General features: G+C 40.0%; 2 protein-coding genes across 2 annotated transcripts in view; both read right to left on the bottom strand.

The window, feature by feature from the left end:
* The window catches only part of usp43a (ubiquitin specific peptidase 43a), a 135,770-nt gene extending 131,863 nt beyond the window's left edge, over positions 1-3,907 (bottom strand). The window contains exon 1 of the mRNA XM_052558337.1: positions 2,925-3,907. Within this exon, the coding sequence (XP_052414297.1) occupies positions 2,925-3,515 (591 nt within the window). The 5' untranslated portion in view covers positions 3,516-3,907. The remainder of the gene's footprint in view (positions 1-2,924) is intronic.
* A 360-nt stretch (positions 3,908-4,267) lies between these two features.
* Positions 4,268-15,094, bottom strand: cfap52 (cilia and flagella associated protein 52). The gene is made up of 14 exons (XM_052558348.1): positions 14,964-15,094; positions 14,645-14,844; positions 14,358-14,494; positions 14,052-14,180; positions 13,064-13,163; positions 12,826-12,942; positions 12,437-12,537; positions 12,140-12,310; positions 11,861-12,009; positions 11,522-11,667; positions 8,013-8,164; positions 7,735-7,837; positions 6,379-6,490; positions 4,268-6,039 (listed from the first exon to the last, which is right to left on the bottom strand). The coding sequence occupies exons 1-14, from the start codon at positions 15,022-15,024 to the stop codon at positions 5,855-5,857; spliced, it is 1,863 nt and encodes a 620-aa protein (XP_052414308.1). The 5' UTR covers positions 15,025-15,094; the 3' UTR covers positions 4,268-5,854.
* Between the last annotated feature and the right edge of the window lie 19 nt (positions 15,095-15,113).

Here is a 15,113-nt window from a genome sequence, read left to right as displayed (position 1 = left end):
GGTTAAACAGCAGCCAATATAATTTGTGAGATGTAGTTTAGGCATAAATTACTGGTCTCCATTCACTTCCTTCCGAGGACAAACCTCTCCCTTCTCTTACACAAGAATGACAAACAAGTCTAGCAGGTTAACGCGACCTGTCTTGGTTCCATTGGCAATTCACTGAGCAACGTGATGAATGACGGCATTACATAACCTCGGCTTCAGCACTGCTTGCAGAGTTCCTCTCCTATTCTTAAGCTACAGGAATGTGCCTTTACTACATACTTCTTTTCATTTTAGGATTGACTAGTTTTCCATTTAGACCAGGAGTGTCACAGACATGGCCAGTGGGCTGAATACAGCTCTCTGAGGGATCCAATGATTTGAGGATAAAAATTAAAAGTAAAACCATAGTGAAAAGGGAACAAAAACATATGTCCGTATTGTTTCTTAGTATGAAATATATTCAAAATATTACATTTTAATTAGGCCTGTAGTACGTCAGGACAGATTAACTTTTCGTCTTAATTTGTCAGCTTAAAGTGTTGGAAACCTTCTTTTATTTATACATATCATGCAACGGTCCATTTCATTTTTCTATTTTTTGTCTTGCTAACAGCAAAAAGGTGGACAGAGTGTATACAAATGTTTGACTCTGCTAAGAAACATCCATACATTTCTTTTTATTTCATTTTATTTATTTATTTTTTTACAAATTTTATACATTTATGTAGGCCCTGTATGTAATCAAAAATCCTTAAAGAATTAAATTACTAAACAGGTTTCCATTCATTTCATAATACAGTTATAATTATTTTAAGCAATATAACTCATTTTGGGCAATTTATATATATATATATATATATATATATATATATATATATATATATATATATATATATATATATATATATATATATATATATTTGCTTTTTTTGCATGCAACCAGACCTCAAGGGATCAGTGTCTCAGTGTTCTCATATGAATTTGTACAGAACATAATTGTTTTAGTGGAAAAAAAAATATATGAAACAATAAAAACATGTAGGTCCAGTCTAAAACCTAACCATCAGTGGAGCAAAAGCAGATCTTGAAAAATGTATAAATGAAATGCACAAATTCATACTAATTAGCCATCCATTCGCCAAAATGCAGAGTAGTTACAAATGAGAGTGTGTTGAGACTGACAGCCATGATTTAGAGGCAGACAGGAAGAAAGAGAAATCAGAGAGCAAAAAAACACAGAGAGACAGATAAAAGTCATCAAGTCTGTCTTATTTCTCCACATGGAGGAAAGTCATTAATTTCTGCTGATCTCCAGATGCTGTATTATTCACTTTTCCCTGACCATGCCCTTCCTCCTCAACCTCATTTATCTCCTCACCTCAGAGACTAAATATCCACTGTGGCCTGTACCACAGAGATCCATGTCTTTACTGTAATCAGTACTAAACCCTGTAAACAAGACAAGCACAAAGCCCAATTTGATTAAATATTACTAATACAACTATTTATATTAGATCACATTGCAATCTGTTCCTATGGAAGTGCAATCTATTTTGAGGAACTAAAATTATATTGGTTGTAATATAACTTGAAAAAGGTGTTGTTGAGAGGTAAAGAGGAATGCATGGAAAATGGGACAGATATCAGAAACATGGATTTTAGGATGATGTCTGAGCAGAGCACAAGCTGTGCTCAAGGTGGTGTGTGTATCAGTATTGCACCTTGCTGGGTAACTGAGATGACGCAGAAACACACAAACAGTCCACACACACATTTGTACAGCTATCTTTGTTGGACTTGCCATAGATGTACTTTATTTTCACACTGATCTAGCAATATTTTCTATCCACTACTCCTCACAGAAATGTTTTTGAATTATTATATTTTTAGAAAAAATATAATTTAGTATTTTATTACATTTTTTTCCCTCGTTGAGATGTTGTTCTCACAACATCAGAAATTCAGGTTTTATCCTTGTGGAACATTTGGTTGTGCATACATCAGAAATAATGTTAAACAGTAACTGCTTCAAAAGTAGCCTACTTATACGGTGAAATTCAGGGGAAAGCTGACTTTTTTATTTTTATTTTAAGTAAACTTTGATACACTTGATACTGTATAAGCTAATGAGGCCTATAGACATAGCAGAAACTGTCCACAGTATAAAAGCCGAACAGGGTAGCTCTGAATGAATGGGAACACCAGGGGCAAAGTCTGTTAACAATGTGTCTCTCTCTCTCTCTCTCTCTCTCTCTCTCTCTCTCTTTCTCTCTCTCTATGGACAAGCATTGAGTTACAACACTGTGTAGAGATACTGTGCCTTCAAGGCATATGCACACAACTAAATAGCTGTGAGCAATCTATGATTGTTGATAGTGGATGACAGAATTCTTATCTGTGTGTTCTTAGAAGCATAATGTTTACAAAGGTGTTATTGTCAGTGATGCAACATTAAAGTATATTTGCATTGTTGCAAAAAGAATAAAACAGAATAAAACAAATGACTGTTTTTCTAACACATTTTTACAAAAAAAAAAAAACATTCCGCATTCTTCCAAATCATGTCTGTCGAATTGCTGACAGGTGATTCACCTGTCGCCTACTAGCCTACTCTAAGCCCCTCCCACTTCCACCGAATATACTGTAGATTGTTGAAGTGATGAGGAAGAATGCGCTGGTGTGTGTGAACCCAGATCAATGCGAATCGGACATTTCCGAAAGAAACGCGTTCAACGAATCCTTCAGAACGAGTTTGATAAACGGCTTAAGATCAGTGTCTGTTTAACAAATCTACCTGCTGATTTTAGCTTAAGTTTAAGTCAAATAAAACGATTCCATTCTACACTGAAACAAACGATCATTCTGATAAGTTGAGCTACACTGATTGCTTAAAGCGGTCGTTCGTGACTCCGTTCTGTAAGTTGCTCGAAACTCACCTTAAATTCCACTGACAGCTGAGGCGTGTAATCGAGCGTCCAGAGCGCCCTCACTAGCGATGCCAGCTTCTCCGTCACCTCCCCCCTCACCTCCTCGTTCTTCATCATCCCGTTGATCCTCATCTCATTGAATTCACATTTATACTGCTCCAGACCCAAATACTCTGCCAGAAGTTCCGTGTTACTCAAGCACTGCACCACGGCGTTCATAAAACAGGTGTTTCCGTGGTTCTTTAGACCCTGAACCCCCGGAGTTTTCTCGCCGTAACACCAGGACAGTCTTTCTTTGACGGATCCATAAGAAGATGAGGGAGCAGCGGTCTTCCTCGCCGAGCTCTCTTTGGGATTCCCAGTGTTGTGGGCGCTCAGAGTGTCTCCAAACCCACCATCATCATCCTCCGCCGCGTCCGGCTGGTCCGCGTCCCCCAAGTGTGCCAAAGTGCCCAAAGTTTTGACAATTCTGCTCATAAAATTCCCAAGCGATTTTAGCGATTTCCTTCTGAACAGCCTCTGGGACTTGTGCGTCTTATCCTTGCGCTTGGCTGATTTGGCTTTGATTTTTTGTTTCCTGGTTTCCCTCGGAGTATCCATGTTAAGTCTGTTGTTTCACCCAAACCGATAAGTGGAAGTCAGAAAGAGAAACAAGTGCACTCTGGTGTGAAGACGAGGCGCTCCCACCTGTGCGTCTTGAAAACCTACATCACTAAAGCATCACGACGAAGAAAAACAGACTGTGAAGGCACCGGTGTCTGTGCCGAGGCTGGTGATGACTAACGCGTCCCCGACGTTCCCTATCACTGATCTCAGCTGCGCTAGTTTCGCTTTATCCATGACGCTCTTACGCACCGGGAATTACACTAGTCTCAACTCCATCCTTCAGTCAGACACAACTCTTGTTCTTTACACCACACCTACACGCACTTGTGTGTGGATGACCATTACTGGCTGTTTGTCGCCCGCTCTCTCTTTCTCTGGCTTCTGGTTGGAGTAACTGCGTCTTCTGAATGGTAGATACAAGGCTTCTACCCTCCCACTATGAATCTTATTAGCCTGGTTTACTTTGAACTTGTATTGGGAGAAGTGAATATGGAAATGTATAATATAAATGGAGGTTTATCTACACCTGTATTTACCTGCTTCATCGCTGCTCATCAATATTTTCCCACCAAACACAAACATTGGATTTTATCTATTTAATTTTAGCTTTTGCGTCATTATTTTGTAATTAATGTAATGCTCAGATTAAATCTTCTTTAAAAGATTCTGAAATGTTCCTGTAAACATATAACCACATGATCTGAATAAACTCACTCTTTCAAACGATTATGCTGCAGTTTGGACATTATTTTAATGAACTCAATAATTCTCATTCATGACATTAACAATTAACACACAGGAGATGTGATGAAATACAATACTTAAGGGCACTAACACAAATCACTCTATGATTAACTTTCATTAATATCAGAATATTTAATTAATTAATTTGTGTGTGTGTGTGTGTGTGTGAATATAAATAGTTATATATTCTGAGGATCATTCTTTTCATTTATTCATAAAAAAAAAAAAAAAAAAAAAAAAAAAAAAAACTTGCGTATGTAAATGATTGACTTTCAATAGGATTCGTTGCCCCTTGTGCGGACTGAAAACTTGAAATGATTTAAACACATCCCAGCGTTAAAATAAGCCAGAACAAATAAAAATCATGTTTAATTAACCTTTCCAGCAACTTTTTTTCTGAAAAAAAAAGAAGCTTATTTTAAAAATGTGATTTATAGACCTTGAAAAGTCTATCAAAAAATACTTTTAAATTAATAGATTCCTAAAAATATATAGTTTTTATTTTATGCCAAGCTCTAAAAAATTTTATCTGGTATAAATTATGAGTAGAATAGTAGTACTAGTAGTATGTTTTTGTTTGTTTATTTCCTGTAAATCACAGCAACTGAAAAAGTCATGGGGCCTTCCAATGTTTCAGTGGACAATGGGGAGCCTTGGAGGGCTAGTGTAAGGTAGATTATGATGAAGTATTCTGAGGTTCACCACAGTTTTGCTTGTCTTTTTGCCAAGCATTCGGAGCCCCCTACTGTTTCCTTGTGTTCTTCTTTTTAAAAGCTTGTCCACAATTAATTTTCATGTTTAGAATCATATTCATGTATTTTCATAACTGTAGACCCATTATGCACCCATTTAACAAGAATGAGATCAGATAAAGAATAAAGAGTAAACTCAGCACTTAACCTGTATAGTACCAACTAGTATTTATTTATTTTTATTAACACCCTCACCCTGTTTCTTGTTTTATCAGACACCCTGTACAGGTTTATCCTCTGATAGGTATCTGTTTTTCTTTTTTGTTTTCACACACCTTACCTTCAAGACAGATAGATACAGTTTATATGACCAAGCTGAAATTTGATTGGATAGCCTACTGACTTTATTTTATGTCTTTATATCAGCAACAAACAAGGTCATCAGATCTCTGTTATCTGTGGTCTAGGGCATACTAAATAAAATCAGCTCAGAAACCCTTTTTTGAAAATATATGTGGCCGAATATCCTTACTGTTAGGGGTTAAGATATTCATTATTGAGGATGTTCCTCAGAGGTGAGAGGAAATTTGGGACAGGCACATCCCGATGCTGGGTTCACGCCGTGCTGTACTTCTCTAAACCTCCCCCGCCGGCTCTCTGGAGATTCTCAGGTGATATATTAGCTGACAGTGCAGTTCACAATAGTCCTCCGAAACTGGGGCTCTAGGCTGCTTTATTTCAATAAAATGACTGGAATTGGACTGTTTAATGGTACCTTTAAATCTCACAAGATTTCATAACCTAATTTGCAATACAATTATTTGTAAGAAGAAGGAATGCAATGCAATGTAAGTGTATATCTGAACTACTATCATATCTGAACTGCATTAGATATTCTTATTCACGGTTTAGGGTTTGTGGATATCTCCACCTTAGGATAGCTCCATCAGCACTGGTGCTGACAATGCATCTGCTGTTGGGACAGATCCTCACATTTGTGATGCTTCCACTGTGCCCGACGCCAACATGGGTCACTTCACCATCAGAATAGTGCCAGAGCTTCAGTAATTTGTCATCTCCCCCTAAAAGAGAGATTTGATGGTTAGCATTCTAACTGCAGAAAGCGGCATGAACATGCAGTAAAAACAGAAATGTTAGATTAGCACTTCATCAACTCAAACTGTGAAACTCGTTTAAAAATAACTGCTTGGATCAGTTTGAATTCTGCAAGTGTTTATTTAGACCTGGTGAGCAGACATTTATCCAACTGTTTTGCGAATTATGCTTTTTCGCCACAGTAATATATACTTCTGTTTATATTGTTTATTGTGCCACCTGTCGTTATTGTTACATCTGCCATATGACAGAAGGATGACTCAGTGAAATAACTCTGTATGTGAAAAGACACTAAAGGTACCTACCAGTCACAAAATATTTTCCGTCCTCAGAAATGTGCATGCCATTTATAGCTCCAGACAAGGAGCCTTCCAGTTCTCTGATTGCTGAACCATCATACACCTCCCAGTAGCCAATCTGTTCAATGGTAAAGACTGCATTTCAAATGTCCTACTGTGGTCTAGATCTCAGTTTCAATGGTGAATGAATGAAAAATGAATGAATGTAAGAGTATGACAGCCAAAATGTTTATAATAAAAAAAAAACAGCTAAAGACAATATAATTTCTCAGCATAAACTCAGATCAATGTATGAAAGCGCTAATGTAATTGCAATAGAAATATCAAGATTTAATTTGTTATAGTGCAACATAAGAAAAAAGAAATGTCTCTAATCCATCAGTTGTTCTTTGTCATATGTTATTGCTTCTGAACCTGTATACAAGAGACATTACATAAATCTAATTTTCTGTAGGCCACTGATTGCATTTCAGCAGTAATGGAGATGTTCACTGTTGTGACATGGCTTTCCCTTGTTGATAACTGGATTATTCACTTAAAAAAAAATTCTGAATTCTTCTCATTCATTAAAATATACTGTCAGAATCCTGTACTGAAAACTAATTCAAAAATAAGAGAACAAAAATGAATGATGATTTATGATAGAATAATTCTATCAAGTTATAAAAGGTATGAGCACTGTTGGCACTGCAGACAGAGCAGGTCTGGTATGCTTCATTGATATGGCTCGGTCCCAGCAGGCTTTGCGCCAACGCTGGGCATCCGGCATGACCCCAGCATTGTGTCCTTTCAAGTACTGAACCTACTGTGCTGGATTTGGCTGCTTTTCCTGGACAACAATGGACTCGCATTTGTGTTTGTTTGGCTACAGTCTGGAGTATTATTAATTACTGCTATTAGATGGTACATTTAAACCAAACAGTTTTGTTCTTTAGTCCAACTGCAGCAAATCCTTAATCAAGACGTTAACACACTTTTATACCACTGTTGTAAATAAATTGTGCTACTTTCCAAAAATAAAACAGAACCACACCATTCTTATATTTCTGTGTGCTGGACATACTGTACATTTAATACACAGCCACACACACGTATGCTAATAAACTGCGGTCTTTAAATGGACACTGATGCTGTGCCCTAAGACTAGCAGATGGACTATTTGGCACAGAGTAGAATGAGCGGATCCTACTACATCCACAGGAGACTTGGAGAGCTTTCTGTCAGCTTGTTGTTGTACACAGTATTTATATGCTGTATAGCTGCTTTCGCACCTATCCATCACTCCCTCTTTCTGGCCCCATTTCTCTCAAACACATGCCAGTACAGTAGCCTACATCAGTCTAGATCAGTCAAGTCTTGTACCTTTCTGTCAGTGCCGCTGGTGATGATCTGGAATTCTTCAGGGTGGTAACATACAACACTGAACAGGGTGTTGGACAAGACCATTTGATTCCTCACAAACCTCCTGGATGGGAAACGAAAAGAAGAAGGTTACATCAAACAGATTGTAAATCTCGGTTCATTTAAAGATGGTTGATTTAACTTTTCAACAGGGGACACAGAGGAATAACTTGAGGGCAAGACCTTTCGCTCAGTAGGTCTACATTAAATGTCTATTATTTGATGCTCTTCAAACTTACACCAGGTCCCAGATGATGCAAGCTCCATCAGAGCTGGCTGTCACACACTCCTTGTCGTTACTCTTGATCTTAATGCAGTTGACCGTGGCTTTGTGCTCCTTCATGATCTCGACGAGACGATATGAGTCCTGGAATATCTCCCAGACTCTAACCTTTATTGCAAAAAGACGCCAAAGAACACATTTATTTTGCATTCTGAAAAGCAGTTGTTCTGCTTTATATTTTTGTGGAAATATATATATATATATATATATTGTCACGGGAGGAGCACAAGACAGACACAGTGGGCGTGGCGTCAGGCCTCGGAGAGGCTTTTATTAACAGAAATCATAAAACAAAGGGAATAAAAGTGGCCAAAGGGGGAAAGTGTCCAAAATAACAGGGAATCTGGTGTCCTCGTCGTGCTGCGGGATTTGTGTAGGTCGGGCAGTGTTCATCAAGGAAGGGTCCAGGCAAGGGGCGGAGTCCGGCGGCCGCACGCGCTCCCCTCCTAGGTCCGGGGCGCGAGGGGCGGCGGCTTCTCCTAGCGGCCGCGTCTCTCTCGTTGGCCGCGGCGCTGGTAGGGGATGGACGGCCCGGCATCCTGGCCCGTCGGCCGTGTATACGGGTGCGGTTCCCATCCGGATCGCGGGTCCGGCAGCTCACGTCTTGGTGGCGCGGGAGTCCCTCAACGCACCCTTCCTGGACCCACGAGGACACCAGTGTGCATGCACGGGGAAGAGACCGGTCTCCTGAGGAGAGGCGCGTTGGGCTTTTAAACAGCGGCGGTAATGAGGCTCCACTTCCTTCAGGTGTGCCCCATCACACGCCGCCAGCCCTGACTCGTCCAGCGCCCCTCCTCTCACACACCCACTCCAGTCGGGAGCCTGGTGAAGGGCGGCGATTTAGGACGGGGTGCCGGTGACAATCAGGGAGGAGGCAGCTGACTCGTCACATTCCCCCTCCCAAGCGACATCCCCGTCCCCAGGGCGCCACCCACACGGGAGTGCTACCATCCTCAACCAGACTCCAAACGGTCGGAGTGGGCGGGGATTCCTCTCCAGGCGGTCCTCCCTCTCGCAGCGCACCGGAACAGGGACAAAGAAACCGGGTTTTAGTGACAGCCTCAACCAACCACAGGGTAAAATGACAATGGAAAAGTCACTTACCCCTTGTGTGGCTGGGAGGCTGTCCCCAGTTTTCCTCCGTCCCAGTCCGGGTTCTCATGAACGTTTGCAAGCGAGAGGGAGTGACGTCACCAGATGTTTCCCAACTGCGCTGTCTAGGCTCCGCCTTGCCCGCATTCTCCACCAGTGTCACGGGAGGAGCACAAGACAGACACAGTGGGCGTGGCGTCAGGCCTCGGAGAGGCTTTTATTAACAGAAATCATAAAACAAAGGGAATAAAAGTGGCCAAAGGGGGAAAGTGTCCAAAATAACAGGGAATCTGGTGTCCTCGTCGTGCTGCGGGATTTGTGTAGGTCGGGCAGTGTTCATCAAGGAAGGGTCCAGGCAAGGGGCGGAGTCCGGCGGCCGCACGCGCTCCCCTCCTAGGTCCGGGGCGCGAGGGGCGGCGGCTTCTCCTAGCGGCCGCGTCTCTCTCGTTGGCCGCGGCGCTGGTAGGGGATGGACGGCCCGGCATCCTGGCCCGTCGGCCGTGTATACGGGTGCGGTTCCCATCCGGATCGCGGGTCCGGCAGCTCACGTCTTGGTGGCGCGGGAGTCCCTCAACGCACCCTTCCTGGACCCACGAGGACACCAGTGTGCATGCACGGGGAAGAGACCGGTCTCCTGAGGAGAGGCGCGTTGGGCTTTTAAACAGCGGCGGTAATGAGGCTCCACTTCCTTCAGGTGTGCCCCATCACACGCCGCCAGCCCTGACTCGTCCAGCGCCCCTCCTCTCACACACCCACTCCAGTCGGGAGCCTGGTGAAGGGCGGCGATTTAGGACGGGGTGCCGGTGACAATCAGGGAGGAGGCAGCTGACTCGTCACAATATATATATATATATATATATACAGTGAGAGAGGCCTGTAATATATACAGAGAGAGAGGCCTGTCATCATAGGTACACTTCAACTGTGAGAGATAAAATGTAAAAAAATAAAAATAAAAAATAAATCCAGAAATTCACATTGTAGGATTTTTTATGATTTTATTTGCAAATTATGGTGGAAAATGTGAAAATGTGAAAATTTGGTCACCTACAAACAGGCAAGATTTCTGGCTCTCACAGACCTGTCACAAGTTCTTTAAGAGGCTCCTCTGTCCTCCACTTGTTATCAGTATAAAGACACCTGTCCAAAACCTCAAACAGTCACACTCCAAACTCCACTATGGCCGAGACCAAAGAGCTGTCAAAGGACACCAGAAACAAAATTGAATCTGCAATAGGCAAGCAGCTTGGTGTGAAGAAATCAACTGTGGGAGCAATTAGGAAAAGGAAGACATACAAGACCAATGAAAATCTCCCTCGATCTGGGGCTCCACAAAAGATCTCACCCCGTGGGGTCAAAATGACCACAAGAACGGTGAGCAAAAATCTCAGAACCACACAGGGGGACCTAGTGAATGACCCGCAGAGAGCTGGGACCAAAGTGACAAAGGCTACCATCAGTAACACACTGCGCTGCAAGGGACCCAGATCCTGCAGTTCCAGACGTGTCCCCCTGCTTAAGCCAGTACATGTCTGAAGTTTGCTAGAGAGGATTCGGATGATCCAGAAGAGGATTGGGACAATGGTCAGATGAAACCAAAATAGAACTTTTTGGTAAAAACTCAACTTGTCGTGTCTGGAGGAGAAAGAATGCCGAGTTGCATCCAAAGAACACCATACCTACTGTGAAGCATGAGGGTGGAAACATCATGCTTTGGGGCTGTTTTTCTGCAATCTTTGGAGGGAGTTTAAAGTCTGTGTTGCCCAAAATCATCACTGCTCTAGAGGAGATCTGCATGGAGGAATGGGCCAAAATACCAGCAACAGTGTGTGAAACCCTTGTGAAGACTTACAGGAAATGTTTGACCAACAAAGGGTATATATCAAAGTATTGAGATAAACTTTCGTTATTGGCCAAATACTTATTTTCCACCTTAATTTGCAAATAAATTCATTAAAAAAATCCTACAGTGTGATTTTCTGGGGGTTTTTTACATTTACATTTTGTCTCTCATAGTTGAAGTGTACCTATGATGAAAATTACAGGCCTCTCTCATCTTTTTAAATGGGAGAACTTGCACAATTGGTGGCTGTAACATTATAAATATCTTAAATGTCACTTTTTGTGTCACTTTATTGTCACTTCTAAAAAACTAAACAAAACAAACAAACAAACAAAAACTTACTGCCCAGAAACTTTTGAACATTAACGTAGTTGTGCTAGTTTCTTGTATCACTCTGGATGCTTTTTTTTCTAAATGTAAGATTATGTATTTGGTGGGTGGGGTAATGCACAGTAATGTACAGTGTTTATATTCAAACCGGAGCACAGCTCATAAAAGCGAGTTTTTGATGTGTGTCTGATGTGCTGTACCTGTCCTTCTCCCCCTCCGCTGACAATCCTCTTGCAGTCATTGGTCGCTGCGATGGCAGTCACCCCCATACTGTGGGCATTATGAATTATCAGCTTCAGCTTCCCACTCTCTGGGGTGAACACACGAATCTTCCCATCATTCCAAGCTGGAAAAAAGTTAGCATTTAAAGCAAGTTGCAATACAATTGTATTTTATTGAAGTTCATCAATTAACATGTTGGTGCATAAATTATTGATGATTGTCATTAATGATGGTTCCTCAAACCATTTCATAGAGTTCACGTTTTACAGTAACATTTCTAATAGAAAGATCAATAGACCATCCTGTATGAGACTCACCACTGAAGATGCTCCTGCCATCCTTCATAAAGCCCAGAGCATTGCATGTTATGTTGGGCACCATGATACGCAGAAGCTCCTTGGAGGAGTCAGTATGCCACACTCGTATATCATTCTGTGAACAGGTGGCAAACAGCTCTGAGGTCCCACTGTTGAGAGTTAAAAGAGAGTTGAAGGAAGAGGATTTGCGCACATATGTAGAGAGTCAAGGCTTTTTCTAAGGATTCCAATACAAAGCTTATGGCTCCCTCGAGTGGCAGAAGGGAGTATAACACTCACAATGGAAAGGCCACGTCCTTTACAGCACTGTTATGATTAGTTGCGATGAGTTCTGGTTTAAAGTCAATGTAGCCTAAACTGTAGATCTGTGCAGCTTCTGTCCCGACGTAGAACTGCTGCCCGTCTCCACGCAGGGTCACTGATGTCACCCCTCCCTCTAACTGAACACTCCTGTTACAAATGATCAGTAAACCATAATCAGTGGTTGAATGGGATGAAGGAGGAAAGAAAGAATAAATAACTAAGGAGGAATACAAAGAGCAAAAGAAAGAAGAGGAAACAAGGGTTGTTACACACTTAATGGTTTTGAAATTCCCTCCTGAGCACAAAGACAACACCCCATCTCCTGATCCGACTAAAAGATCACCAGTCTTCAAGACTTTAAGAGTGTTCACTCCCTGCAACATCGAGAAAAAGCATGTGAGATGTGAAATGAGATTTTACACAAAAGGTTTGTTAAAAAGTTTTGTTCAGACTCTTTGTTCAACTTGTTTGTTAACTCTTGTTCTTTGGACAGTGTAGTGCAAGAAATAAGAGCTAAATTGTATGAAACATAAATAAGGCAATTTTTTACATCCATTCACATGTACCAGTGTGTTTTCTAAAAATCTTGTAAATGACATAAATACTACTTCAAGAAAAGACATTCTTAGCTGCTCACTGTTAAATCATAGTTGGAGACTCACCTTGCTGAATTTTTGTTTAACAGGACCACAGCTGTTGAGCAACCTTGTCTTCAGGTTCACTTTCAGAATATCTCCACTTGAAGTTCCACAGTAGAAATAATTATCATCGTTTGGGATCTGAAAGGCAGGGAAAACACTTAAGTTTATTTATGTTCTACAGTATATACTAGTTTTAGACATAAGAAATAGTCTGAAATGAGCAGAACCAGAACTGGCAGTGTCAGTGCCTCTTGCTCACCTCTAGGCATTTGACAATTCTCTTGAGCTGTCCCGTCTGGCATTCTGTGGGCCGGATCTTTCTGTTGGCCAAATCAAGCTCCCATACACGCAGAGTTCCACTTAACAAAAAAAAAAAAAAATCCTTTAAACACAATAAATTACCCTCTGCAGAAAGTGATAAGAACTTTATTTTAAAGACACTATATATATATATATATATATATATATATATATATATATATATATATATATATATATATATATATATATATATATATATACACATGTATATTAGTGCTGTCAAACAATTTAGCGCGATTAATCACATCCAAAATAAAAGTTTTTGTTTGCATAACGTGTGTCTTGTGTATATTTATTATGTATATATAAATACCCACACAAACAGTATACATTTTTTAAAATATTTGTATTTATAAAATATAATGTATTTATGTTATATTCACATAATTAATTAATATATAAAAATAACTAATTTGACAAATTCTGAAATATATGCATGCATGTGTGTGTACTTACACAGTACTACAGATAAATATACTATATAAACAAAAACTTTTATTTTGGTTGCGACTAATCGCAATTATTCATTTAACAGCACTAATATATATTATAGATTTCAGTATATTTTCATACATTATTATTATTATTAATTATAATATAATAACAACTGAGCACCAAATCAAAATATTAGAATGATTTCTGAAGTATCATGTGACACTAAAATCTTATGAAAATTCAGCTTTGCCATCCTTACTTATTTTGAAATGTATTAACGTAGGAAATCTGGATTTTAATTGTAATATAATAATATTTTACAATATTGCTGTTTCTGTTGTATTTTCAAATGAAAGCAACATAATATACCTTATATATTTTTTATTTATTTAATGTGAGATTAAATGTGAATCATTAAACTTTGAAAGTTTTGTTTTAGATCAAAACAGAGTTGTTTCTTGCATGAATAGCTACCATAAAATTGGACTTACTTTCCAGCAGAGACAAAGATTTCATCATTCAGGTTGGTGTACTCGATGGTGAGGCAGTGACCAGCACTCTGTGCTGAAGCAGGACTGCCACATATAGCCTCTTTACTCCCGATGTTCCACACTACAATGCTAAAACCATCAAGTAAACATGCTAAGTAAATAATTTCTATTGTACAGTTAGATTAAACTATAATAAGGTAATACAAATACAGATATTGTATAATTAAACAATGCTAAGAGACTAGAGCTAAGAAACATAAAAAATATGGAAAATATTAATTCAAGATCACTGCAGTAAGATTTTACCTGGCATCATCCTGTCCACCCAAAGATACCAGATACTTATCATTTGGGGAGAAGCTGAGATCTTCAACCCTAGCTTTATGAAGCACAAGACGGGCATAAATCTCCTTCTTCTCATAGTCCCAGATAATAATATCAGCCTGTAGTGAGAAATGGCCATCTCGTTTTAAGAAAGCTATAGAATGGAGTATTTAGGGAGCACTGTATAGCGGTAAAATAAACATACATATCTGTGATGTTATTAAGCGATGTGTAAACATCGTTTTTCCTCTTTTATTGCACCAGCTCACCTTAAAGCCCATGAACGTGACCTGTCCAGAAGCAATATAGCGTCCACTTTTGGACACAGAAATGCAAGAGACGTTGTTCGTGTGGCCATGGAGGAAAGTTTGTTTCCCACTTCTCAGACTCTTAATAATAACAGTGCAGCCAAGAGGATAGATTATATGTTCTTTGTCTGGATGTACTTTGAGTCCAGAAAACACATGACCTGTATAAACAATGTAACGTTTAATGTTTTGGCACCGAATCATTACATCCGTTTTAGCAAATGACATTTATTATAGATAAAACTATCAAACGCGATAAAAGGTTCACAGTTTATCTTACCATTAAAACCAATAACAGCCTCTAATGCGATCTGGGGGACTTCTTGCGCGTCTTCTGCCATTGCGATACAACTTTAAGCTTCAGAATAAGGATAGGCTAAATAAGTCGAAAAGCCGCTGGCTTCGGGAGCCAAACACGCGTATCCAGGCA

This window comes from Carassius gibelio, chromosome B6, assembly GCF_023724105.1.
Source record: "Carassius gibelio isolate Cgi1373 ecotype wild population from Czech Republic chromosome B6, carGib1.2-hapl.c, whole genome shotgun sequence".
In the NCBI taxonomy this organism is placed as follows: Eukaryota; Metazoa; Chordata; class Actinopteri; order Cypriniformes; family Cyprinidae; genus Carassius; species Carassius gibelio.
Note: the sequence above shows the minus strand (reverse complement) of the source record. Positions and strands in the feature narration are given on the sequence as shown.